This window comes from Acipenser ruthenus, chromosome 28 (assembly GCF_902713425.1).
Source record: "Acipenser ruthenus chromosome 28, fAciRut3.2 maternal haplotype, whole genome shotgun sequence".
Lineage (NCBI taxonomy): Eukaryota > Metazoa > Chordata > Actinopteri > Acipenseriformes > Acipenseridae > Acipenser > Acipenser ruthenus.
Window position 1 is genome coordinate 9206182 of NC_081216.1, and position 26600 is coordinate 9232781.

A 26600-nucleotide genomic window follows, 5' to 3' on the forward strand; every position below is an offset into this window, starting at 1 on the left:
GAATCTGCGGTGGAAATCCTCGAGGGCGAGGGTGGGGGGCTGTTGCAATGCTAGGCTGTGTTTCATTGATTGGGAAGGAATTCATTTTCTATTTCATGTTGCTGCCTACCCAGGTCCACCTGACCACTTCTATATAAATATAAAGGCAGCCCTGCCATACGTTCTCTCTCATCTCTGCTGCATGGGAACCCCCTGTAGAAAAATAGAGAAGTATGTAGTAGGGTAAGGTAAAATACATTTTAAATATACATTTTCAAGTCAGTGATGCATGCTTTGCTTTATCAGGAACCAAACTGTGGTGCCTGCAGACAGGGTTTGTAACACAAAGGTAGGGTGGGCACCAGTATCGATTATTCTAATATGATAATATTTATCATGTCGCGATATCGTGGGATAAAAAATATTCAAGTAAATTCGCAGAGACATACTTTTTATTGCTATTACTGCTAAAAATACAAACGCAGTATAATCAAGTTTATTTTATATTAAGATACAACAAACCCTATACATACCAATCATTGTTAGTCTCGCAGGCAAACACCACACATAAAGTATTATTTAACCATTTTATTCCATTGATTGGCGTCTTTCTTTTTTTGAAACCCAATTTTAACAAATGTATTTCAAACATTCAATAGCTATAAATCAAGAAAAACAACAAATCCAAAAACCTGTGTACCCTCTCTCGTGTGCTATACTCTCGTTTCTTCACCTGTTTCCTCTCACAGGCCGGTCCCTTACCGGAAACTATGTCCTGTTTTCAAAAAGTGCGCGCATCAACTAATTAAGAAACAGGACCGTCTTATTTATTTAATTTTTTAAAGGGATGCACACCTAAAAACAAACTTAACACACATAAACATAGTAAACAGGAAAATCAGCAATTTTAGATTTTTTTTTTTCCATTCAGAACGTGCTCACAAGGTACCAAACGCCATTTGCATGCTGCATTAAGCATTATTGGGATTATTGTGAGATATAGGCATGTGGTTCATTGCATTTTTTCCCTGCGATTACTTACACTGTTAATGTAATTTTAAAATGTGAACTTTCGGTATTATGAATGAGATGTACTTTTAAAACATCAAAACACATCTCAAAACAATGCAACATTCAGCATGACACCGTACTTAATACTTTTAGATGTGTCGTGCATTAGAGAAGATTAAATTACTTCCGGATTGCTAGCCTGCGCAGTGAAGTATTGAAATATTTCGGTTTTGAGGTGGCAGATGATGGCATGGAATAGTAAAACAATATAACAATAACTTATTTTTCCCAATGGATATTGTGAAGCAAAGCTAAGTTAAAGTAAGTTATTGTTTTTCTTATGTAAATAGCTGTTAACGTCTATGTATATATGTTTCATATTGCAATTGTGTTAATATATTTTTCTGTGTTTCGGAAGACTTTGATATCGAAATTCAATTTTCTTACCGATGCCCACGCCTACTAAAAAGAAAAGGGATCGATGAGGCGCTTGTCTTTATAAAATGGGTTGGGATATATCTGCGTCCTGGCTGATAGGCATTCCAAGCCATTGAATTATTACAGTACAACCAATGGGTAAAAACAAGTCCCAGCAACTAAGACTTATTACAAACAGATATTATTGCGCCAAGCGTTTAAGTAAAAAATAATTTTGAATTACAAAATAATAATACAATGTCAGACTTCCTCCATGTAAATTTTAACTTGTTTGGTGACTCCAGTGTCCACACATTCCTGGAGGATTTAGACTGCAACAGTTCGGTAACAGAACCGACAGCAATAATTTTTAAAAAATGTCAGGAAGAAAGCCAACTGAAGCCAATAAAGAAGAGTGGAATACTACAGAAGTAACCGCTTGGGCTGTGTCAGTTTTTAATGATTGGTCAGTGCAAACAAAAAAAATAATATGGACTGGAAAACTGCATCTAAGACTGAAATAAATAAACACAGTTTTAAGAAGTTTCTTTGCTGAAGTGAGAACATCAGCTGGCACACAGTATTCAGTTAGCAGCTACACAAGCTTGCGAGCTGGCCTGAATTGTTTTTTAAACTCTCCCACAGTGGGATGATCTATAAACCTAATTTCAGATACCCAGTTTAAAACAGCAAACAGCGTCTTCATTGCTGTCCTGAAAACTTACACGCGACAATAAAAAGACATCACCGTGCTGTAACCCAAACAGACTCAAACTTAAGTCATCGCCTGCTGTCTCTCCTAGTACAGCACTTGGCTCAGTACGTAAAGTTTGACTGGACATACAACTAAACATGGGCAGACATGGCAGAGAGGGACTCAGAACTCAAACCGAGTTCATTCACAATCAAGCAAGATGGGATAGAATATGTGACTTTACAGTATAACCACAGAATATCACAAGCGCCACCCAGAGGCAAACAAGGAACAGCACTGAGTTTTCATGTACACCTTACCGGGAAACCCAATGTGTCCTCACTGTCATCATTTAAAAAATACTTTTCAAAACTGCACCCAGGCACGCCTGCTTTTTATCTACATCCCAGGCGTCATCCACAAGAATATCTCAACATCCAGGATGTGTGGTACACATTGGAGCCCATGGGTGTTAACTCTTTCCAAGATGATGGTATTTTTAAATTGATAATTTAAATTGATTTATGTGAATTCATAATCTGTGAAGTTACAATACATGCATGATGTCCCAGCACAGTCGGAGCTACGAATCTCCAGCTAGAATCTTTATTTATAAAACGAATGTTTGGATGCTGCACGCTGATTGGCTGTTGAGGATTTCTTACCATGCAAAATAGTATAATGCATGGCAGAATTAATTTTTGCCGAAGCACAGTTCAAGTAATACATTATCAATACACAACATATAAAACTTGCAATAAATATACCATTGTTATTAAAGATGAGTGACATTCCTTTCATCACATTTGATCTTTTCGGAGGCTTGACAGTGCATAGAATTACAAAGAACAAAACCTCCGGGGTGGGGAAAGCAAGAGACACAAAGATTTAACAAGTCAGCAACTTAATGAAATCAAAGAAAACAAAAATGCTTGGGCAGCTGGTGTTTTTATTGATTTGATGAAACATAAAGAAATGGTAGTCGACTTAAAAACAGTTTGTCTTGAAAATCTAACGGTCTGCTACGATAATTCCATGCTTCAGTGCATAATTCAGTTGGTCAAGAGTACTCAGTTTTGTTATGTTCACCTCTGTGCTCGTCTCAATCGCTCCTAAACAGTGTTGACATAAAGCGCAATCATAGCCTGCGTGTTCGTGACCAAGCATTCAAAAAATAATGCGTGTATTTTTCTATTTGCTTCTTCAGATCAGCGGTAGTAACGCGTGGATAGTGAACTTTGTCTTTGCCTCCTTTTCTGTATCTTTTCATTCTCAACAAAAATACATGATTGGCATTTTTAAATGCTTGGTCGCGAACATTATGCCAACTGTGTTTATGGAGCGATTGAGACCAGAGGCTTCATTCATTTGAATTAATTACAATAAATGGAAATGTTTAAAACCTCCAGTTTAATGTTTACAACAAATATACTGCTTCGCTTTGTGCATCCAAACCAACTACAGCCGTATGTTAATGCAACACCACGCACACACGACAGTACAAGCTGCATGTCAGCGCAGTACACGAAAACTCCCTAATAACAAATACATTTTAAACACTCCAAAACTATATATGACAGAGTTTTTAGACATTTTTTGTTTACTTGGAGATATTCTCCATGTATGCATTGTCTTGGTACATGAGTTTTTAAGGTCTCGAATTTGGGGTTTGCAATGGGGTCTATAAACTATGCTGCTGTGTCCTTTCCGTAACTATGTAACCTTTCTACGGACCACCTGAAAGGAGCCGGCGGACCACCAGTGGACCACAGGTTGAAAACCACTGGTTTAGAGAGTGGAATCCCAAGCTAGTAAGGCTGTGCAGGGCAGGCCGAGGGTGTAAGGTGAGGGAGGTAGAAAGCCAGGGGTGCGGCAGGTGTGAGGAGGTACAGGGAGAGACAGGTTTCTACTGGCTCCTCTTCTCAGTGATTCTTTTTCTACTGGCTCCTCTTCTCAGTGATTCTTTTTCTACTGGCTCCCCCTCTCTCAGTGATTCTGTTTCTACTGGCTCCCCCTCTTCTCAGTGATTCTGTTTCTACTGGCTCCTCCTCTTCTCAATGATTCTGTTTCTACTGGCTCCTCCTCTTCTCAATGATTCTGTTTCTACTGGCTCCTCCTCTTCTCAATGATTCTGTTTCTACTGGCTCCCCCTCTTCTCAGTGTTTCTGTTTCTACTGGCTCCTCCTCTTCTCAATGATTCTGTTTCTACTGGCTCCTCCTCTTCTCAATGATTCTGTTTCTACTGGCTCCTCTTCTCAGTGATTCTGTTTCTACTGGTTCCTCCTCCTCTCAATGATTCTGTTTCTCCTGGATCATCATCTCAGTGTTTCTGTTTCTACTGACTCCTCCTCTTCTCAGTGATTCTGTTTCTACTAGCTCCTTCTCTTCTCAATGATTCTTTTTCTACTGGCTCCTCCTCTTCTCAGTGATTCTGTTTCTACTAGCTCCTCCTCTTCTCAATGATTCTGTTTCTACCGGCTCCTCCTCTTCTCAATGATTCTTTTTCTACTGGCTCCTCCTCTTCTCAGTGATTCTGTTTCTACTGGTTCCTCCTCCTCTCAATGATTCTGTTTCTCCTGGATCATCATCTCAGTGTTTCTGTTTCTACTGGCTCCTCCTCTTCTCAGTGATTCTGTTTTTGTGAGGCATCAAGAAGCTGGGCAGACCAGACATGCATCAGAGCTTGAACTTGAGTTTGTGTAGAAGCACTTAATTGGGGTGGAAATAAGACTCCCGTTATATAACGGTTTGAGCCATTCCTGTCTTTACAAAGTGAACCTAGTTGGTCACACCTGAGCTCTGGTATGTTAAATTATTGGAATTGGTGTGTTGTGAGAGTGATAGACGGTAAAATTATTATTATTATTATTATTTTTTTAATTTTTTTTATGAGAACAGACAAATGTTCTGATTCTATAGTATAATGGATTACCTACAGTACATTATCAAACAGTTATTTGTGTAACTCAGTTTTTTTTCTTCTGGATAAAGAAGGATGTAATGCAGTGTAATTTGGGTTTTATCTGAAAGGGTTAGGGTTAGCATAGATTTGCATTGATCACATTTGTGAAATATTCATGCAACATTGTATAAAATTTACTTTCATCATTCTGTGCTAGAAACATTTCATTAAAAAAAGCACCTGGCATGTGAAGAGTTGATGTATTGTGCTTAACTTTGTGCTGTTTGTTGTTAGCATTGAATCAGCAAACTGTGACCACACCTGTGTGAGTGTGGCTTTAGTAAGATATTTGTTGTTCAGATTATGCTATTCATTCAAATATCTCTTGCATTTGACTACTTCTAAAACATACAGCAGACCAAGAGCCAGCAACGTGAGCCGTCGGGCCCTGCTAAATGTGACTGATCACACGTATCCCAGCATGAAGAAAGTCTTGCCTGAGTGAGCGTTCACTCAAGCTGCACACGCGTCCCTGGAGACAGCAATGTAGGGGAGCGGGCTTCCGTTCATGCTTTACACTGCGCAGTGCTTCATAGAGCTGTAGAACCGCTCGGCAAAAAAGCAGTTCTTTTTAAAGGGAGAACCTCTTTGTGGGAGTGGGGATAATGCTCTAGTGTCCATTTAATACTGTTTTTAATTTGCATTTTTTTTCTTTATTTCAGATAATGTTTGCGAAGTGTCGCCTATGGCTGCTAACTCAAGAAGGACTGTTTTCTCAAGTCATATCCAGCAGTTAAGCTAAAAACACCAAATCCTGCTACAAGATGATAAGCTCTTGCTGCTGTTGCTGCTGCTGCTAACACACAATAAAGGAATACTGTACAACTGGAGAAGAGAAATAAGTAAAGAATTGTTTTCACCTGAAAGAACAAGATGACTAGATAAAATACTGTATAGATATATTTGTGTGTGTGTGTTTGTGTGTATATATATATATATATATATATATATATATATATATATATATATATATATATATATATAAACAAACATAAAGCCCATGTAAGCCCTCTTGTGAACAATTTTTTCTTCTGCGCTGTTAAAGGAGCCATCTACGTTGCTTCCCCCTCCCCCCACCCCCACCCAGACCACTGCTAATGAGATCTTGCCAAAAGCCGAAGGACGGGCATACGATACAGGGTGCTGCTGGGATGGCCCAAGAGGAGAGCCGTCGACCCAAAGTCCCACCTTCTTACTACCACGGTGCAGCCCAGGAGCTTGACCTGTCCACCAAGCTCTACAAGAGGGAGTGCAGCGGGAAGCCGTACTCTGTGCTGGTGGACAACAAGATGAGCAAGACCTCCCTGACAGAGGTGCTGCCCCAGCAACAACAGCAGCAGCAGCAACCCTACTACAGGGAAGGGGGCAAGGGGGCACAGGAGGAAGAAGGAAGAGAAGGAGCAGGGCAGTCCTTGACGGGGGATAGGGAAGGCTCGGAGGAGACAGAGGATGAGGAGGAAGAGGAGGGAGAGGAAGAGGAGGAGGAGCAGCAGCAGTCTTTCAAGAGGGAGCAGATCATCGTGGAGGTGAACCTCAACAACCAGACTCTGAATGTCTCCAAGGGCGAGAAGGGCCTGCCCTCACAGTGCGTGATGAAGTGCAGCGATGAGGAGGAGGAGGAGGAGATAAACGAGAGCCCGGAGGAGGAGGAGGAGGTGGCAGAGGAGAACGGGAGGCAGAAGGGGAGAGCCAAGAAGGCGAAGAGGAGTGGCACCCACCCCCCGCGCAGGACCAGGAAGGCGGCCATGGCAGCTGCCAGCGCAGTGGCATCCTGTGTGACCAGGAGGGGCCGCAGGAAGAGCTCGGAGCCCCCCAAGAGGAAACGCAGGGTCACACCCCGCGAGAGCAAGGACTCCCCCGCCACACCCACACACCCCTCCCCCTCCTCCTCCCCCACCAGCGCCAGCGCCGCCTCTCAGAAGGGCAAGAGCGGGGCGGGGGGCGAGGAGAAGGAGCCGCTGACCTGCGAGAAGTGCCCGCGGGTTTTCAACACTCGCTGGTACCTGGAGAAGCACATGAACGTCACCCACCGGCGCATGCAGATCTGCGACAAGTGCGGGAAGAAGTTTGTGCTGGAGAGCGAGCTGGCGCTGCACCAGCAGACCGACTGCGAGAAGAACATCCAGGTGAGGAGGCAGGGGGTTGGGGACAGGAAGGGATAGAAACCAGCTTCCCACTGGAACCTGCTAGCAGCTACACTTCGATCTCGCACTCAACGACAAAGCATTCGAAACGTTTAAAACCACCACAGGTTCTTATAAACAGATACAGTGCGTCTGCTTTTTATTCTGATTTAATGTTCTCTGGCTACCTCTCATCAAGTTGAGAATGTATTTTCTTTTGCACTCTTTGTACGACAGGCCCCCTGACGCAGCAAACTGCACAAGAAAAATACTCTCAACTTGATTAGCGGTAACTACCCGACACTTGGAAACCTGCAGTGCGCTCAGGGGTGGTCTTCTACTGTACTCACACTTACTAGAGGGGTGGTGGGGAGGGTGGAGGCATGTATTCATTAAATCATTAATTATTTCATGTACTTGTGCAACTTGCTGCAGAATGCATTTTGTAATGCATCTGCAGACATACTGTATAATAACTTATCGTAGTAGTGCTGGCACAAACAGGGCTGTCATCCAGTTGTGATGTTCAGTATATTGGGTGACAAGAGGTTACAAAACTATGACAGTGCAGTAATGTTTATTTAACTCTCCTGCCGCCATGCTGGTGCCCAGGTATCAGAAGACACACACAATTCACAGAGATAGAGGGGTGTGCAATTCGTATCGCCCGACGCCCCAGACAACAAGATCTGTGTGAGGGACAAGAAGTTTTGCCATTATACTTTGCCCGTCAGACAAGTAGTTTTTATTTATTTTTTTCCTATGTTCGTTCTGTTGCTAGAAAAACACTCCGGGTATATTTCTAGAGAGCCACGCAAGTTTCTGAAAACTGACTTGCAGAAGTCCGGAAGTTGAATTGTCTGAGTGTCTCTGGCAAGGCACAGACTAATTTTTTTTAAACTTAAGTTATTATTTACTTTTTTTTTTAAATTAGCAAATAAGTGATGTTGCTTTCTTAATACATGAACCTGACATTGGCAATCTAGTAAAGCTACAACACAAACACCAGAGTTGCTAAGGAATTAGCGGATTAGAAAAAAATCGTGTTGTGTAATTTATCAACTTTGTGGTCAGGTGTGTACAGTACTTGTTGGGATGTTGGCCTGCCTGTAAGTTGCCCAGAGCTGCGTGGTCCTCCGACGCTGTAGCTCTGAGGTGGCTGCATGGCGGGCCTGCAGAGTGAAAAGAAGCGGACGGCTGACGGCACACGTTTTGGAGGATGCGTGTGTCTGTCTTCGTCTATCCCAAGTCAGCATGGGGGTGGCAGCGGTGAGCCGGGTTGAAATAAAAAAAATAATTGGGTTTTCCAAATTGGTTTCCAGATTTAAAAAAAATAAATAAATAAAAAGAGACGTTTACTGGTAGAAGCATTTCAAGACAAATTTCCCCTGGCAAAAAATTTAATGATTTTTTTTCTTTCGATTTTAGTGTTGATATCCTTGTTTGAAAATTACCATGAAAATTAGATTTAAACGGTATGTTTAAAAAAAAAACAAAAAAAAAACTTTAGATTTGAACAGTGAAAGTGATATTAGTTATTTATTTCAAATGCACAATCCTTCGAATTATTATTTATTTCTTAGCAGACACCCTTATCCAGGGCGACTTACAGTTGTTACAGGATATCACATTATTTTTACATACAATTACATTATTTTGTACACATTATTTTTATATACAATTTATACAGTTGGGTTTTTACTGGAGCAATCTAGGTAGAGTACCTTGCTCAAGGTTACAGAAGCAGTGTCCCCCACCTGGGATTGAACCCACGACCCTCCGGTCAAGAGTCCAGAGCCCTAACCACTACTCCACACTGCTGCCCTTCGATTTTGTGAAACTATTAAAACATGAAGATTGACAAATATGTTTATAATGATAGAAATGAAATGCTTATATATGAGATTACACCGTGTAACAAATTTTTTATTTTTTTTGGTTCCTGGGTAGTAAGTATTATTTCCTAATTGCTTATGCCTCAAAAGTATAGAAAATGGCTATTATTCCCCACAAACTTTGCTTTTGTGACCAGGACAGTGATATTTTGAAATGTACCTATTTTCCAGAACATTCCAGATAGATTCAGTGCTGAGTAAACTTGGAGTAACTTCTAGAACTTTCCAGTAATATAAATAGTAGTATAAATACAGGGGCCTTAAGCCCACCAGTTCAGTTTAGTTCCAGCTGCCTAAGTGGATACATATCTGCATTTTTCTGAGATGGCATCAAGGTCATAGGAGACTTAAAAATGGCAGCATTCCTGATGGGTCTCCAAGGCGGTTTTACCAAGTTTCCCTGCTAACTTTGCCTTTGGGACAGCAGGGACACCAAGGCGCACTACCACAGGCGGGACTGGCCACAGCGGACCGAGTTCTCTGTGGGGAGGAACAACGTCAAGTGGGAGCCACTGGTGGACCCCCGGAAGGTGCTGATGCCACCACTGCACATCAAATTGGGCCTTATGAAACAATTTGTCAGAGCTCTAGATAAGGAGTCGGCAGCCTTCAAGTACCTTCAAGACTTCTTCCCTAAGCTGTCTGAGGCAAAGGTCAAAGCTGGTGTCTTCGTCAGACCACAGATAAAGAAGATCCTGGAGTGCAATGAATTCCACAAGAAGCTCACTAGTAAGGAGAAAGCAGCTTGGAACAGCTTTGTCGCAGTGGTTCGGGGCTTCCTGGGCAATCACAAGGCCAAAAACTATGTGGAGCTGGTTGAGACTCTGGTGAAGAACTACGGCACAATGGGCTGTAGGATGTCCCTCAAAGTCCATATCCTTGATGCTCATCTTGATAAATTCAAGGAGAACATGGGAGCGTACTCGGAGGAGCAAGGCGAGCGCTTCCACCAGGATATACTGGACTTTGAACGCCGCTACCAAGGACAGTATAACGAGAACATGATGGGAGACTACATTTGGGGGCTGATTCGTGAAAGTGATTTACAGTATAATCGTAAATCTCAAAAAACTACTCACTTCTAAATCTTTTGTAGTCATTTTTGTATTACTTTAGTATAAATACATGTTAATTTGGATTCATATGTTGTTTTTTTCTGACTTTATGTGAACGAAAAGACACAAATTCACCCGTTTTCTCATTGGAAGTAGGTAAATTTCAAAATATCACTGTCCTGGTCACAAAAGCAAAGTTTGTGGGGAATAATAGCCATTTTCTATACTTTTGAGGCATAAGTAATTAGGAAATAACACTTACTACCCAGGAACAAAAATTGTGTTACATACTGTTATCTGTACAATATTTTATTTTTTTAAAATAAAATGCAGACTAAATCACATGGCAATGTGTTTATATATTAATTAATTTATGTATTTATTTTTCAGTGAGAGTAGACAAAAAAAAAAAAAAGCCATCCAGGTATGAAACCAGGATCACCCTGGAGAGAGTTCCACTTAGCCATCATGGGACAAGATGTTAGATGAGGAAAAATAGCTGTAAAATGTTGTACAGAAAAAAAAGTATTTAATAGAAGTTAACAAAAGAAAAAACATATTTTGTCTTTGCAGAATTTGTTATACAAGTTTCTGGGGTTCAGCAGTTACAAAACTGAAAGAAAGTAAAAAAAAAAAAACAGAATTCCACAAAGCAGCAGTAATAGTTGGCAGTGATTTTGTATCTGTGATGCAACAAACTAAAACACCTGTACATCAGGAGTTGAATTCATCTATAGAGAAAGAGTGGAAAAAACAAAGGCTCTCCCCCTGTTAAACACTAATTGATTGTGTTCACTGTTAAGTAAGACCAGAATCCAACAAGTTATATTCTACTTGTTTGTGTGTGTTTTGTGTGACGTGGAGGGGGCAAGTAGATTTTTCTAGCATTTTGTCCCTTGGACAACAAGTTTTTTTTCAAAAATTGCACCTGGAGATAACATGCATGACTTTCTAAAAAATGTATTTGTTTAATAACACAGTCAAATGAGAATGGTTTCCGAAATAACGAAAAATTAAAAATATAGAGCAGGTCTGTGGAATTGTTTTTTTTTTTTTACTGCTAATACAAATAGCTGTAATGAACTTACCCGACTGAATCAGCTAGTTGACTTGGCAGTGAAACTGTAGTGGCACTGCAGGCATTGAGGAGAACGAGGAGTGCTTCCTGATAGCTGCTTTTCAGGTCATTAGCAGTGTGGAATTCCTTTAACCTGCTTGGTAGGCAGTATCTGAGTATCATTTTTATTGAAATATTACGTCCACCAGGTAACCTGCTGGAATAACGACTTTTGAAAGGCTTTTGGATTCCTGACAGTTCTGTCCCAAATCTGTATTAGTTTCAGTTGTCTGTTTGATCAGTCATGTGTTTTAAGCCTGAGAAAGGACTTCAGCATACAGTACTAATCGTCAAATAAAAAAAATAAAAAAATAAAAAAAATAATAATGTATATATTGGTATGTTTAACATACCTTTGTCAAGGGAGTGTGTGTGTACTGAGATTTATTTGCAGTTAAAGTTGTCAATTGTTTTGGTTTTTTTGTTGTTTTTGTGCTGGCCAGATACCTTCATCTATAGTCAGTCATAAATGTACTGCACACTCAAAACCATTCACAGATAGGAACTTATTTTTAGATTCTGTAAAAAAAAAAAAAATAGTGCTGTCTGTTTTATTTATTGGTAATTTCCACTTACCCAATACTGCTGCAGGCATGACGGATTACAAGGTGTGTTTGCCCTACACTGCCCAAGGCATGTAAAAATGTAAGTGTCTCCTTTCACCATTACGAATCATTTTTTTCTTCGTGATAAATGTGGACAGTGTTCATGTGCTGGGTGGGCAGGAGCGGGAGGCTACTGTATGGTACACACTTGGAACGAAGCTGACAAAACCATGCTGCAGTACAGGGTTCATTTCAAACTTCTTAGTGGCCTTGCAGTTTGCTCACAGCCTCAGCCGTACTAAAAATAAATTGAAGTTGTCATTCCAGTTCTTCGACACTCCCATCGTTTTCTGACTGGTGTCCCTGCATGTTAATCAGAGCAGCTGTAATTTGAATTGGGTGTTTCTGTAACTTGGTTTGGAATTGATAAACTGTTGATATAGTTTGTTTTGTTTCTTTTAGGGTGGAGTCTTGGAAACAGTCAGACCTTGTGTTAATTGTTGAGCTGGTAGAAAAGCAGAACTACTTGTGCATGTGGAGCCAAGCTGCCACTAGTGCATTCCTTCTTGTGCAGCCTGCATGTACATTCTCTCTGATCAGTAAGATGGGGGTAGCATCATGCTGAAGATAGATACTCTGTGTGTGTTTCCTCAGATTACGTTTCGTCTTCAGATAGGGGTGGTAGTGTGAGACAGCTGAGACTAAATCAGCCAGCTAGTATAATGGTTCAAATACAAATCCAGCATTCAGCTTCAGTGTGAGCCCTGCTTTGTGTCACTTGGTGCTTGGAGATCTTGACTGTGGTGTGGAAGGTAGTGGGCTCAGATTTGCTACCAGTTGACCCGCGGTCTTGAGTCTTGGTTCAATCAGATGTGACAGGAGCTGAGTTTGTGCTTCCCCGTCCAGGCAAACTGAGCCCAGGCATGCACACACTCACACTCACATGCACCATATTGTGCTTGCCTTGGAAGCCCACAGGCTTTACATGAGGTTGAAATCCAGACAGCTGGCTGTGTGTCTCAATTAAAAATAAAATGTGTGAGTATGAGAGAGTATCTAGTGAAAAGCAAGCAACGTCAACGCCACTTTCTGTATACCCAGCATGATACAGTGACTTCAAAGTATTCAACTGTCCCACCTGGCTTTCTGCAATGGTGACCACCAAGACAGCTTGGTAATGTGGAAACAATTGCAGTGCCACTACGCTATTCAAGCAATTTCCCACCCACACCCAGAGTACCGTAATCTAGCAGAGGAGGACTTTTTTTGATCTGCTGAATTTTGTAGAAAGCTGTCTACAACAGTTGTAGAACGCAGAACCAAGAGTTTTTAAATCCATAACTACATCTGATACCCGGAGAACCGGTTTAAAAATAAAACAAATGCATTAATAGAGTAAATGCAAACGGAACTTTGTTTGGTTGCTGTAGTTGCCATCAGTTTTTACGCCGGGCTGTTTGAGAAGTAGCGAGTGTAGAATTCACCATTTTCGATTGCAGTCTTGCGTTGAGAGGATGAGCAGTGCCCCCTGGTGGCCCATACCCATTTTGAGCACTGAACTGACTTTTGACATAATTCGATTAGTATTGAACAGCAGTCAAGGCTGTAGAATACTATAACATGCATTTTGGATGCTCTTTTAAGTCTAAATATTAGATAAACCCAGTTTTAAAAAAAATTGTAAAAAAAACAAACAGCAAAGAGTTCTAGGTTCTCCATGCTCTTAATTACTGCAGTTCACCATGAGCACCCAATAAAGTTTCCAAACCAAAAATAAACAACTCTGAGATTTCACTGAGGGTCTTGCAAGGAGTCTGAAACTCTTCTTTATTTAACCCTTTCATGCATGGGGCGGATAAAAAAAACAAAAATAGGGGGTCATATGGAAGATGCAAATAGAATTTTTCTTTTTTTAAATGTCAATGCAAATATGTATTTGTGTCCAAATCTATTTTTTCCCCAGTTATTTTCAATATTTCATGCATGAAAGGGTTCATTTAGAATTGTATTTGTAAGGAAGATTTGGGTGTACAGCTTGCATAATCTGACCCCAGGTCTTCCTTTGTTTGATGCTGAACACGGTGAACACTGCAGATCACGTCCCATTGACCCCAGCGTGACAGAAGGAACATCGTCGGCCGAATGTTTTGGATGCAGATTCTGCTTTTGTACTATCTAAGATTAAAATTTTGGTAATAATAAAAAATAAAAAAACACATAATTGTGCACTGTAAACCATAAAGTCAGCCCAAGTGTCAGGTGTGGACAGCCGTTTCAGACTTCCACTGCATGACTGTCAAATTCCCTGACATCTCCACGGCTTAACTTTCATATCACTTCAGCAGTTTATACAGCAGTGGCTTCACCATAAAAAGCACACTGTCCAAAATATTGTACAAAAACACCAGAGATGTAGGCTGCATAAGCCCTCAAACTCAGTGGCCTCCCAAGCACTGCTATTCATTTTCTCTCTAGATAAGAAATGTAGACAAATTGTACAAATTCCATTCAGCTCGCCGCCTGCTTTCTAAGTAAACAGAGCACTGTCCTCCTGTTGTTCACACTTTGTAATAAAGTGATTTACTGTTCCCTCTGTGAAGGGCACTGTTTGAGAGCCAAGACTTGCAGGGTTTATCACCTGCAGCAATGGCCACATTCTCCACAGCCAGACATGAAAAATGGGAGGGACTGAATACAGTCACAAATTAGGAACATCTCCCATCTGTAGTGCACACTTCTTCAGTGTAAATGGATTTCTAAGCAAATGGTGTCTTTGACTATAGGTGTTGCGATGATCTTGACATGAGGAATCATACTGTAATAAGATTAGGATTGCATAGTTTGTATCGTGATACCAGACCACAGCATTGCTCATTGTGGTTCACCTAATGGTTCTTGAATGAAGTGTGTTATTCAGTTGGTATGGTGTGTTGTTACACCCCTGTCTTTGACATGTAATAGCTCCCTGTTGCAAACCAGCTTCACTCACATTGGAAAACTGCCACTCTGGACAAAAGTTTTGCATTGCTTTAGGAAGCAAAATGAGTTAATTCTAAAAGAGATTCCCATAGCACTTTTTAAACTTAACAAACTAGTGAAAGTGAGGCAAGATTTATTAAAGAAATGTCTCCTTCAGGTTTTTAGTTACAAACGTGTGACTTCAACAGTTCAAAACCGTACCCGGGATCTTTTGCAAGTTGTGTAAAGGCATGTAGGCATGCATATATATATATATATATATATATATATATATATATATATATATATATATATATATATATATATATATATATATATATATATATATGTGTGTATTTTTTCTTACCCTGTAACTGTTTGCATGGAGGCTGGTACTGGGCACTCTTTAATTGGCGTCTCTTTTTCGAACTCTGCAGCCACTGTAGCCTCGTGATCGTTCAGTTTCCAACTGTCTTCGTGGAAGGGTTAGGGGTACTGCTCAGCACAGTCTTTTGCAGTTCTGTTCAGTGTGCTGCATGATTCATTCTGTAGTTTAGGCGGAAGCTGTTAATGGGTGCTGCTGGGGACCACAATAAACTAAAGCAAATAAACATGCCTGTATCTCCAATTCCAATACGTGGACAGAATCCTGGATGTGAGAACATTTCTATGGAATTCTTCACCCATGTGTGAATTCTGTATTGATTTCTCCATTCGCGGAATCCTAGAGGGGCTGGTGGTTACAAGTGTTGAAAATAGTGTTGGATGTAAAGATGCACGATAAATGCAATTCACATAGGCGAGTAGAAAACATGCTTATTACATGTCGCCATATACTGATTCATACATGCTAACATGCTGAGAATTAAATATTGCTAAATAGTGAACACTTGGCATGTTTTATGCTTTTTAAACAAGTGTTACATTTAATGTTTCGGGAGGGGGGCTGACAATAAGGCCCTGCACCAGGGCCCATCTTTCTGTTCCTTCACTGACTGGGACACCTTGCTGTTTCACAAGTTAAACTTACCCTGCAAGTCCAGCTGTAAACTCCCCCACAAACCCCTAAATACTGACGGTAATGCTTCTGTGTATGGAATGTATATCTTTGGACAGACTGACTGCTCTGTAATCTAGGTGGTATTGTTCACTTACTAGAAACTAAAGTTGAGCATGCCAACGTTTCTGCATGTGCCGCGTTCATGTTTGTCTGCTTGACTTGTCAGTTTTCTCTTTTGCTTGAGTGTTTTAAAGTTACGGATGGTAATGTACGCTAGCTTCTTAGCTGCCTCATCCTGCATCTCCCCTGCTAGAGCGGAGAGGTGGGGCGCACCACCAATATTAACAATTTCGGATTTAGTGGAGTGCTGTAGGTCAAACTGTCACACACACACAGTAACTTACAGTGGCATTTTCTTGTGTATTTCAGTGCGTCTCCTGTAATAAATCCTTCAAGAAGCTCTGGTCCTTGCATGAGCATATCAAGATTGTCCACGGCTATGCAGAGAAAAAGTTTGCCTGCGAGATCTGTGAGAAGAAGTTCTACACCATGGCTCATGTCCGGAAGCACATGGTTGGTGAGTTCAGGGACTGGGAGAGTTGCCTGTGCAAAACATGAACACTTATAAACATACATTAAATACTTCATTATAAACGGTAAGGCAAAAAGTCTAGTAGAGAGGACAGCTCTATAACTGATAACTGATCCTGCTGTATGCGTAATTGCAAAACATTCCTGACGTTTTAGACTTCATAAAACAGTACAGGGTATGAAACAGATAAAGTTGCAAGAATATGTATTAATGCAATCCTTGGTACAGTCAGAACTCACACATCTGACCCTATAAAATTGTGACTTCAGTGACGGTTAAACGCGTGTGACGCATATCAGATTATTGTCCGTTTTTCAGGGAACACAAAAAAAATACAATATCAAAAATACGTATCTGAAAGGATAGTGTTTTAAAATAAGTAGGCTTCTATTTAGATGTACTGGTACAGTACTATATTTTCAACAGAATAAGTGTTTAAATTCAGAACGATATGATTCTGAAAATATTCCTTGCCAAAACTAAAGAGACCACACATTAACTGCAATACAGTACATGCTTTTAAATCCGGTACATATTTGTCATCAGGTGAGTGTGGTGTGGTGACAAAGGCAAGGTCCAAACAGTAGTGAACTCCCAAAATGTAAGAGTGGTAAGAGTACTACCAACCTGACCCGGCGCCCTTTCCCATCGAGAGGGAGATTTACAGCATCGATTTGTTCTCTCTATTGTCACAGTATTGTAGCAGTATGTAAAATTTCCCATTTAACAACCTAACAGCAAAATACAATCTAATGTTATCCAATCACATAACTGGATAAAACATAAAAGGCAATGCAATTTAGCAAAACCAAAAGATAAAAAAAAAAAAAAAAAAACAACAACAGTTTCCAGAATTAAAACAGTATCCCGAGTCAGTCTTAAATTGCAGAATATAGTGCTCAATAAGGCCCTAATGTCACAGTTCACTTGCAAATGAAGATGCACAAAAGCAACTAAAGATCAAAGATAAAAATAACAAAAATACATCACAGTATCTAGAACTGATTAACTGTTACATTACCTTAGCTTGTCTCGTTCACTTTGTTTTGGCTGCATTTTCGTCAAGTGAAACTGGAGGAAGCGCTGTGTAACTGCACAATATAAGACAGACAAGCATTAGAGAGAATTTATTTATTTTTTAAACGTGGGCTGTGACGGATATTCAGATACATTGTAACATTGAAGAGATGGGCTTTGTAACAGGCAACTGGAGACGGGTAAGTGCATTAATTTGTTACATATATGTGTAATGAGGATTGATTTTATTCTTAATACAAGGCCGGTAAAACATGACTGACGAGTGCTCACTGTATTACAGCAAGTGATATGCAAATTATAAACAGCTCTGCATATTGTAACGTTACTTCAAGACTCCTCATTACTTTGCACAGTGAAAGCAGTGAGTATCTGTGCTCACACCAGTGGAGTGAATTGACAAAGCTGCACGCTAATAAAGTGTACATCATCCTCATGCATCCAGATATATTTATTTACTTACACATAGAAGTGGAGATAGAAGCTGAATACACCCACTCATACCTCAGAATTGTTCAATCATTGTGTAATTCCATTACTTGTGTATCCTCAGCCTTACCCTACAAGGTCCTGCTGCAGCACCCTTGCCTGTACTGTCTCGAGCACAAGCAATGAATTCTGTGGGTGTTGGAGAACACTGAAGACAAATTGCTGCATGTTGAGTTAATGGAAATCAAAACTCAGTGTTGTCAGTTTAGGAAAACTAATGTCTTGGACGTGCTGTGATTTTAATGAAGTTAACCCGTGCCCTAGACACTGATGTGGTCTGTCTTTGAGGCTAGCACAGGGGTTCCCAACCTTTTTCAATGTGGTGTTTGGATTTTTCCAACGTACCACTTGCCATGCAATTTTAAACTTTTATAGGTATATGTATAAGCACATGTAGAAAGTAAAGTATTTATATAACTAACCTAACTTAATGAGATCCCTGCGGTTGAATCTTCATTACCAGTTCATTAAGCAATGTTGCCATTTTGCGCATTGAAAGTTGCTGATGGCAAAGTTTCCGTTTCTTTTGTTTGAAACAAGTCCAGTGTTTTGTTTAGTTTTTTCTTCCCATTCTGAATGCTTTGTAGATAAATGGCGTCTCAGTGTTGCAGGTTTAAGAACTTCATTTGACAAAACCTTCTGACAAATAACGCCCTGGGGCTTTGGGTCGTCCTTGGATCCAGTACATGTAAATACTAAGCTTGTAACGATTAATTATTGATAAAATTATTTATCAATTGGGACCCCACGATAACAAATTGATAATATTTTAATGAAATCGAATATTCCATGAAATTAAAAACTGTCTTGTATATATTAACTTACCGTCAAGAACGTAGTCTGTGTTGTTGCTTCTAAAAGTTACGGAGAATATGCGTCTGTAAAGAAATACAGGACGATGATGCAGAGATCAAGCGTAACCTGCTGATTTAATGTATTTTATACATATTATTTTGTTTTAAATCAGTCCCAACTGTAGCTGCCTGTCTTGAGCGAAACTAATAATATTTAACGTTACTACGTTGTCACGTGCCGCTGATTCAGATTTTTTGTTTTTTTGTTCACCTTTTCGTTTCGAAGTAATGCACTATCCCCAACCTTTTTCATTTTTGATTGCTGTCTCAGTCTAAATGCCGTTGGATTGTAGCTTAACGTATGTGATCAAATGAAACACTGCAGGATGTACAAAATAGTTTGTCCCAGGTTCGCGCCTGCCCTCCACCTGTGTGTGGGTTGCCTCGCCCTGTGTAATGCGCCTGCCTGCGTTAACCAAGATCGCTACAATAGGAATGTTCCTATATCCCTGTAGGACATGTTTTAAATTGTTGAAAATGAAAAGTACACAAACTGTGGTTTTAAAGTTTTTTTTTTTTAATTTAGTCTTTCTATCAGTGTTAGGAATATTGAATGCGGTGCGCTACTTTTATGCTAATTTTTTTTCTTTTTTTTTCCTGAACAATGAAAACAAGCAGTAGAATGAGAGCACAGATTAGAATTATGTGCTTTTACATAAATACTATTACTGGCTGAAAAAGAAGTGTGTAATTTTGACAAGACAAATGTTCCTTCAGACTGTGTAAATTATTTAGTTAGTATTTGTTTCACAAAGAAAGTTGTTTCAGGTAATGGTGGCTTTGAAGGTGATGTTTGGTATTGCATCAATGGGAGCTAATATATAAACACACATATTAAAAGAAAACAGATGGGGGCAAATGCAGACTGCATATGTATCTTATTATATATGATGTGGTTAAAGCTGTGTGTTGTGTTGCTTAGTAGTATATGTTGTAGTAGCACAACCTGTAGAAATGGGTTTATGCAAGAACTGCTTAAACAAATTTTGGGAGTTGTTTGCGGACCACCTGGAGTTTACTCACGGACCACAAGTTGGGAACCACTGGACTAGAAGATGAAAGGATCAGTCAGCTCATGGCCAGTCCTGTTCAGTGCTGTATCTGGGTGTGTGTGCTGGTGCTGGAGTTTGTTTTTGTGTGGGTAAACGTCCTGCCTTCTCTTCCCAGCACACACCAAGGACATGCCCTTCACCTGCGAGACCTGTGGGAAGTCATTCAAGCGCAGCATGTCCCTGAAGGTGCACTCACTGCAGCACTCTGGAGAGAAGCCTTTCAGGTGCGAGGTAAGAGCGAGAAACCGGGTGTGGGGCCGGGGCAGCGAGGAGAGCAGTATTATCTTGAGAAAGCTGTCTGTTAACTTGTCAGCCTATTATAAAGCATACACCATCCTCACGCGTCTACCCAGTCACACATAAGAATTGCTAATTCAATTGCCGATCGAATGTTTGCTTTGACCACTACTCTGTGTGACCTTTATCGTGAAGCCTTCCCCATTCCAGCTGCACTTGTAGAGCTCTGTAAGGGGTGCGACAGACGGGGCTAACGCTGCTTTCTTCCTCTCTCTCTCTCTCTCTCTCTGAGAACTGTGACGAGCGCTTCCAGTACAAGTACCAGCTGCGCTCCCACATGAGCATCCACATCGGACACAAGCAGTTCATGTGCCAGTGGTGCGGCAAGGACTTCAACATGAAGCAGTACTTCGATGAGCACATGAAGACACACACCGGTGAGTACATGAGACATTAACACAAGAACATTCACCAGCTAGAGACGGCCATTCATCCCGTCTGAGCTCATCCAGTTCATCTCAGGACTTTAACCCACATGTGCCTGTTGTCCTGTGTATAGGTCACTTGGAATTACAATTCAGGCGTAGCTGGGTTGTTGGGTCATTTAAATTATCAAAGTGTTTCTGCCTCAACAGCACTACTCGGTAACCCATTCAGTACCCTCACCACTCTGTATGAAGTCTCTTTCCCTCTGTCCGAACACAAGCAAGCTATAAATTTGCTTGATGTATGGTTTTAATTACTTGCTGTGTGGTACTTGTCAAACAGATGCATTTAGAGGCTGTTGGATACTGTGATTAGTCTAAATGCATTTCTGTTCTGTAATTAATCCAGATTCTGAGACCAATACAGAACTCTGATTACCCAGCAAACCACAGAAGGGCTGGTCTGAGTGATGGGACTCAGTGAAAACGGTCCAGAGGCTTGTTCAAACCAGTATAACTCTTTAAGATACAGGGGACATGTATGTCCCACAAATTAAAATGATGATAACTTTCTTATTTTTGCACGAAACATGTTGGATCCGGTCATCCAAATTGTCAGTTTCTTACAAGTGCTCGATTCCTTGTGTACCTTAAGGGGTTAATAAATCAACCCTGTTTTTTTAAATGAGGTTATTTATGACCTGGTTGGATCAAAGTCCTGGATTGGATTAAAGTGGACTGAAAAGAACCTCTGGTATATGATATGTGTGGGCAAAGTTGGCGATTCCAGTCCGGGTCTTTGTTTCAACCATGTTCAGTCTGAATTGTGTAATTTAACCAAGTAAGTACCCACACAAGCCTTAAAGTAACAAGTGCAGTAGAACCTTAGTTATGCATCTATAGGCATCGTAGGGTTTTCATAAGTATGAAATGTCAGTGACCCTGAAATGTTTGATTCTTTTTCATACCTCTTAAAACTGCATAATGTAACAAACTTTAAAATCCAGCACTGGGGAGCTAAAACAGTTTAAACACCAAGATCTCCAGAGTTGTTTTGAGGTATGACAGAAACCCGGTTTTTGGGTTGGAACCGCATAAGTCACGTCTTTTGAATGGTTCTGGTCTATCAAAGGAATATGTCGTTGACACGAGTGGGAAAGCTTGGAGGCCTTTCAATTAAAATATCATGTGGTATTTTGCTGTACTAATATAATAAACTATGGGTGACTGTTACTTGATATAGATTATCATGTTATGCACGAATGTAAGAATTGGCTTTGTGTGGTGGTGTACTTTTTTTCTTTCAAATAGCATATATCTATAATAAGAAACAGAAATCAAATTTAAATGTTTAAAAAAAAAAAAAAGATTATTTCTTTATTACAATGAAGAAACTACATTGTACTGAAATAGATGCATTAACATTCATTAAAGCAGGTGTTATCCTTTATTAAAGGATAATATTAAAACACATTTTTGAGAAGGAGCATGGTATTCCAAAAAAGGACGTCTCATTTGCTTATGTAATGTCCATCAATATATAGTCATGGGTAGGGGTTGGGGGGTGCCACTAATGCGAACATTGCCTCACACGACAGCCAGCCCAAATTTGAGTTTAGGGTCCCCTTCATGCAGACAATGATACTGCAGCCGATCGCAGACATGCATTTGCATGGGGATTGATGGACTAGGTGGGTGCATTGAGATAATGGGGGGTGGGACGGGAATGCATGCCTGTGATTGGGGGAGCGCATACAGCAGCGTAAAATGTAAGCCTGGCAGAGGGAGGGGCTGGGTGGAGAGTGTGAGTTTTTAAGCTGTGCGAGATAACCAGTTTTATTTTTTTAATTATGGAGTCAGACACGCAGAGACTGTTAGCTTTGTGTGTGTTACCTGCCTGTTTATTAAACCCTTTTATTTCTCCTGTGTTCATTATTGTTTATTGCATTTCTTCCTTTTATTGCTTCCTTTACCTCCACGTTACAATATCAATTTAAAATTGTGTTGCAACATACTGAATACCAGTTTTTAATTTTCAGTTCAACATCAAGCATTGCAAACATAGCGACAAGAGTCAGCTGTGCAGTTAGGATACATTCATCTCCTTCTCTGAGACAGTGATTTTTTAAGAACGTCTTGCTGTTTAGCTAATTGATTAGCTTTCTTCTGGAAAAACTCGTGCCCTTTCACAATGCAGTCTGGATGCCGTGTCTCTGATGCCGACAGCTTAAGTCTTTCGTGAGCCAGTACTAAACAACAAATGACACATGAGGACGCGGATCATCCTCGTCGCCAATTTAAGAAAAACCAAAGTTAATATTAGATGGTAACTGCAAGATTTTTTTTTTTCTTTGAGCTGCAAGTAGGATTAGACATGTTTTTGTTTTGCATCCATTTTAACAACTGTTTTCAAAATCACAAGTAACCACACACAATATCACATTATGCTTTCTTTTTTTGGTTCATATTTAAAGCAAAAGACTGGTGATAAAACAATACGTTGTTTACATAATTACTGCTAATGATTTGTATGCAAATTATGTTTATTTTGAATATAGCATAAGAAGTTGTGTAGTGAAACAAAATCTTAAGTGTGCACTGGGACGTCATATTTATAGATTGTTTGGTGACCCGTCGGAAACCTTGCAGAGGCCCCCACTTTGGGAAACGTTGCTCTATCATGCTTAAAAAAATAAAAAATACAATCTGAAAACCAGAGCGACGCAGAATTTGGGACGTAGCTTGAGAACAGGGCAGTCTGTATGTAAAACATTAGAGATAAACTAATGTATCCTGTAACAAAACTGTAATACTGATGTATATTTGCAAATAAAATAAATCATGCGAACAATTATAGATATATGCTATTTGAAAGAAAAAAGTACACCACCACAGAAAGCCAATTCTTACATTCATGCATAACATGATAATTTATATCAAGTAATAGTCATCCATAGTTTATTATATTAGTACAGCAAAATATCACATGAAAGGTTCTGGAAAGCAGGTCTGTCTCTCTCTCTTTCTCTTCGATCACAATGTTAAAATGCTTCCAAGCTGGGGGACTCCCGAGTGGCGCATGCGTTGTCCTCCGACGCTGTAGCACTGGGTGGCTGCATGGTGAGTCTGCAGTGTGTAAAAAAAGCGGGCGGCTGACGGCACACGCTTCGGAGGAGAGCGTGTGTTCATCTTCGCCCCTCCCAAGTCAGCGCGGGGGTGGTAGCGGTGAGCTGAGCCAAACAAAATAATTGGACACTACTAAATTGGGGAGAAAATAAAAAAAAAACACTAATTGGCTACTACTAGCTTTCCCACTCATGTTGACGTCATATTCCTCCGACAGACAAGGACCAATCAAAACACGAGACTGTAATGCGGTTCCATCCCAAAAACTGGGTCTCTGTCATACCTTGTTATTTTTATAGCTTTTTTTTGGTTTGTTTTTGTACCCGGGTTAATGGGTAAGCATTTGTTTATCAAAATTAAGGCTGTAAATGTTTAAACGGTAGACAAAACAAAACAAAAAAAATCTAAACCGTGTAGAAATTAACGTTTAACTGCAAATGTACTGTGTTTAGTGAGGGTCATGCATTGGTTTTCAATTTAGTTAAAAAATAAATAAATAAAATATTTTAGAGTTTATAGCATTATCTTGATGCATTGTAAACTTAGATACCAAAGACCATGTAAATCCATGTAAAATTAGAAATAAAACAAAAAGTTAAAATACAAAGAATCTTTCATTGAAAATGTGCAATACCGTTTAAGCACAAAAGGCTATTTAAAAGTTGATCTGCAAATTTAATGAAACCCAAGCCGTGATGCCTCCCCCTGTGTCCCTGCAGGAGAGAAGCCGTTCATCTGTGAGATCTGTGGGAAGAGCTTCACCAGCCGGCCCAACATGAAGCGTCACCGGCGCACCCACACGGGGGAGAAGCCGTACCCCTGCGACGTGTGCGGACAGCGCTTCCGCTTCTCCAACATGCTCAAGGCACACAAGGAGAAGTGCTTCCGGGTCACCAGCCCCGTCAACGTGCTCCCGGCGCTGCCCATCCCGCTGCCCATCACCACTGCAGCACCCCCTCCCCCCGCCTCACCCTCCCCCACCAGCCCCACCCCCCTCGCCCTGCCCCCGCGGCCCATCCCACACCCCTTCTCACACCTCCACCTGCACCCCCACAGCCACCACCACCTGGCTGTGCCCCCAGTGTCTCACCTCCCCCCGCCCCCAGCACTCTTCAAGAGCGAGCCCTTGAACCACAGAGGCCACGGGGAGGACGGGTACCTGCGGCACATGGGCGACAAGAACACTGGAGCGCAGCAGCAGCATTAAAATGCAATGTGTGTGTGTGTGTGTGTGTGTCTACATTATATATATATATAATATCCAGTATATATGAATATATATATAGAGAGAGAGAGATTTATGTGTGTATATACAATATAAAGTCTTTTGCCCACTTTGCGAAGCTTATGGAGAGAGGGCATTCCAAACTGATACTATGTTCCTGTGAAAATGCTGCTTTCAGTGGGTGTTTGCTACAGGGCCCTTTTATATGAGCAGTAGAGTCTTGATCATTCGTTGCCCCCACTGCTCTGCGGTGAACTGTTTTACCACAGCAGCGCAAAGTGGACGGCTGACTTTGGAATCGCGCTATGCACACACACACGCAACCTTTCAAGTGAATGCATATCTTTTTTTTTTTCTTTTTTTAAATCCAGAATCAAATATTATTGCTTACTCCCCCTTACCGTGAAGATGCAGTACTCCTTTGAAATCCCTTCAGTCACCCTGTGTGTGTGTTCAGTACATGCCAGTGTATATACACACATACGTGCCTATAGTGTCGCTACTAGCATTAAAACATTGCAGAATTCTTCAACGGTGGAGAAGACTTGCTGATCCTGGTATAGGAAACATGGGCTTCTTTTGAGTAAAGGCACTTTTTTTGCCCTTTTTCTTCTACACCCTGTACACTTTATATAAAGTTTTAAGGAAAAGAAAAAAATAGCATTAATTTGAACCTGACAATATGAATCTTAATGTAAAACCAATCTCAACTTCTGGGATGATTCATGCATTTTCTTTTTTTTTTTGGGGGGGGGGGGGGGGGGAAACAATATTGTAAAATGTTCTTGTTTCACATCCGCAGATGAGGTATGCTTTACTCGTTATTTTTTTTGTTTTTGTACCATGGACTTATCAGAAGGACCTCTTTTTTACACGTTTGAGGAAACGGTTTTCAAGCTGATGGAAAAACAGAGTGCTCTCTTCTGAATGTGCAAGACTGGTCTAAAGCATTAAGTGTATCACTGTGTATCAAAACAAAGCTTTTGACTTTTCTAGAAAAAAAAAAAAAAAAAAAAAAAAAGCTTTTTGACACGAGCTAGACTCCAATCAGTTGTCCTAGCTGGGCTTCTTAGTATCCTGCATTATACGAAAAGAAAAAGAAACAGTGTACTCGTTTATATAACTGTCTAAAGCACTCTTTTTATTTTACCTACAAAACAATTATTTTAGAGTTTTTGTATAGACATATTTAGTAGTATATGTTTATAAAAACAAAAAAAATGTATTTCAAACAAATGGTGTAATTTTTTTTTTCTGTGTAGCTGGACCTATGTTGTATAATAGATTTTAAAAAATACAAATTATAACCTTTTTTTATTAAATGTGATTCAGAAAATGAACTGACCCTGAACTGCTGCAGTGCTAGCCTGGTATATTCCATCCCTGTGTCTCACTGCTGCTGTCCCTAGCCTGTGAACCTGAGACTGCGCACACGACTTTAGGAAACCTCTCTGTAGCGCTTGTTGGAAATAATACTTTTTTTTTTCCTTTTTTGTTGCATGTGAGTTTTTAAATACACCGTATATGCTGTGCACCCCCGTTATTATAGGAAATGGTTAATTTATGGTTAGGCCATGTCGACAGTAAATTGTCAAATACGATACTGTACAGCTAACACTAAAAGTTTTGCATCACCTAGAATTTTAGGATTGAGATGATAAGAAACTGATATGAACCTAATTTAGATGTTTTATTTAACATCATGTAATCAAAAAAAACTATCAAATATAATTGCAAAAGTCTACCGGAAGCCATAATAGCAGTACAGTATTTCATGTAAAATTTCGAAATGTCACATTTCAGTTTGTC

At 40.2% G+C, this 26600-nt stretch overlaps 1 protein-coding gene across 1 annotated transcript in view; it reads left to right on the forward strand.

The window, feature by feature from the left end:
• LOC117435049 (zinc finger protein 652-like) overlaps positions 1 to 25548 on the forward strand; it is a 52304-nt gene extending 26756 nt beyond the window's left edge. The window contains exons 2-7 of the mRNA XM_034057937.3: positions 5726 to 5905; positions 6109 to 7189; positions 16186 to 16333; positions 19894 to 20009; positions 20308 to 20452; positions 24286 to 25548. Coding sequence (XP_033913828.3) covers positions 6161 to 7189; positions 16186 to 16333; positions 19894 to 20009; positions 20308 to 20452; positions 24286 to 24773 — 1926 coding nt within the window. The 5' untranslated portion in view covers positions 5726 to 5905; positions 6109 to 6160 and the 3' untranslated portion in view covers positions 24774 to 25548. The remainder of the gene's footprint in view (positions 1 to 5725; positions 5906 to 6108; positions 7190 to 16185; positions 16334 to 19893; positions 20010 to 20307; positions 20453 to 24285) is intronic.
• Positions 25549 to 26600: the final 1052 nt, after the last annotated feature.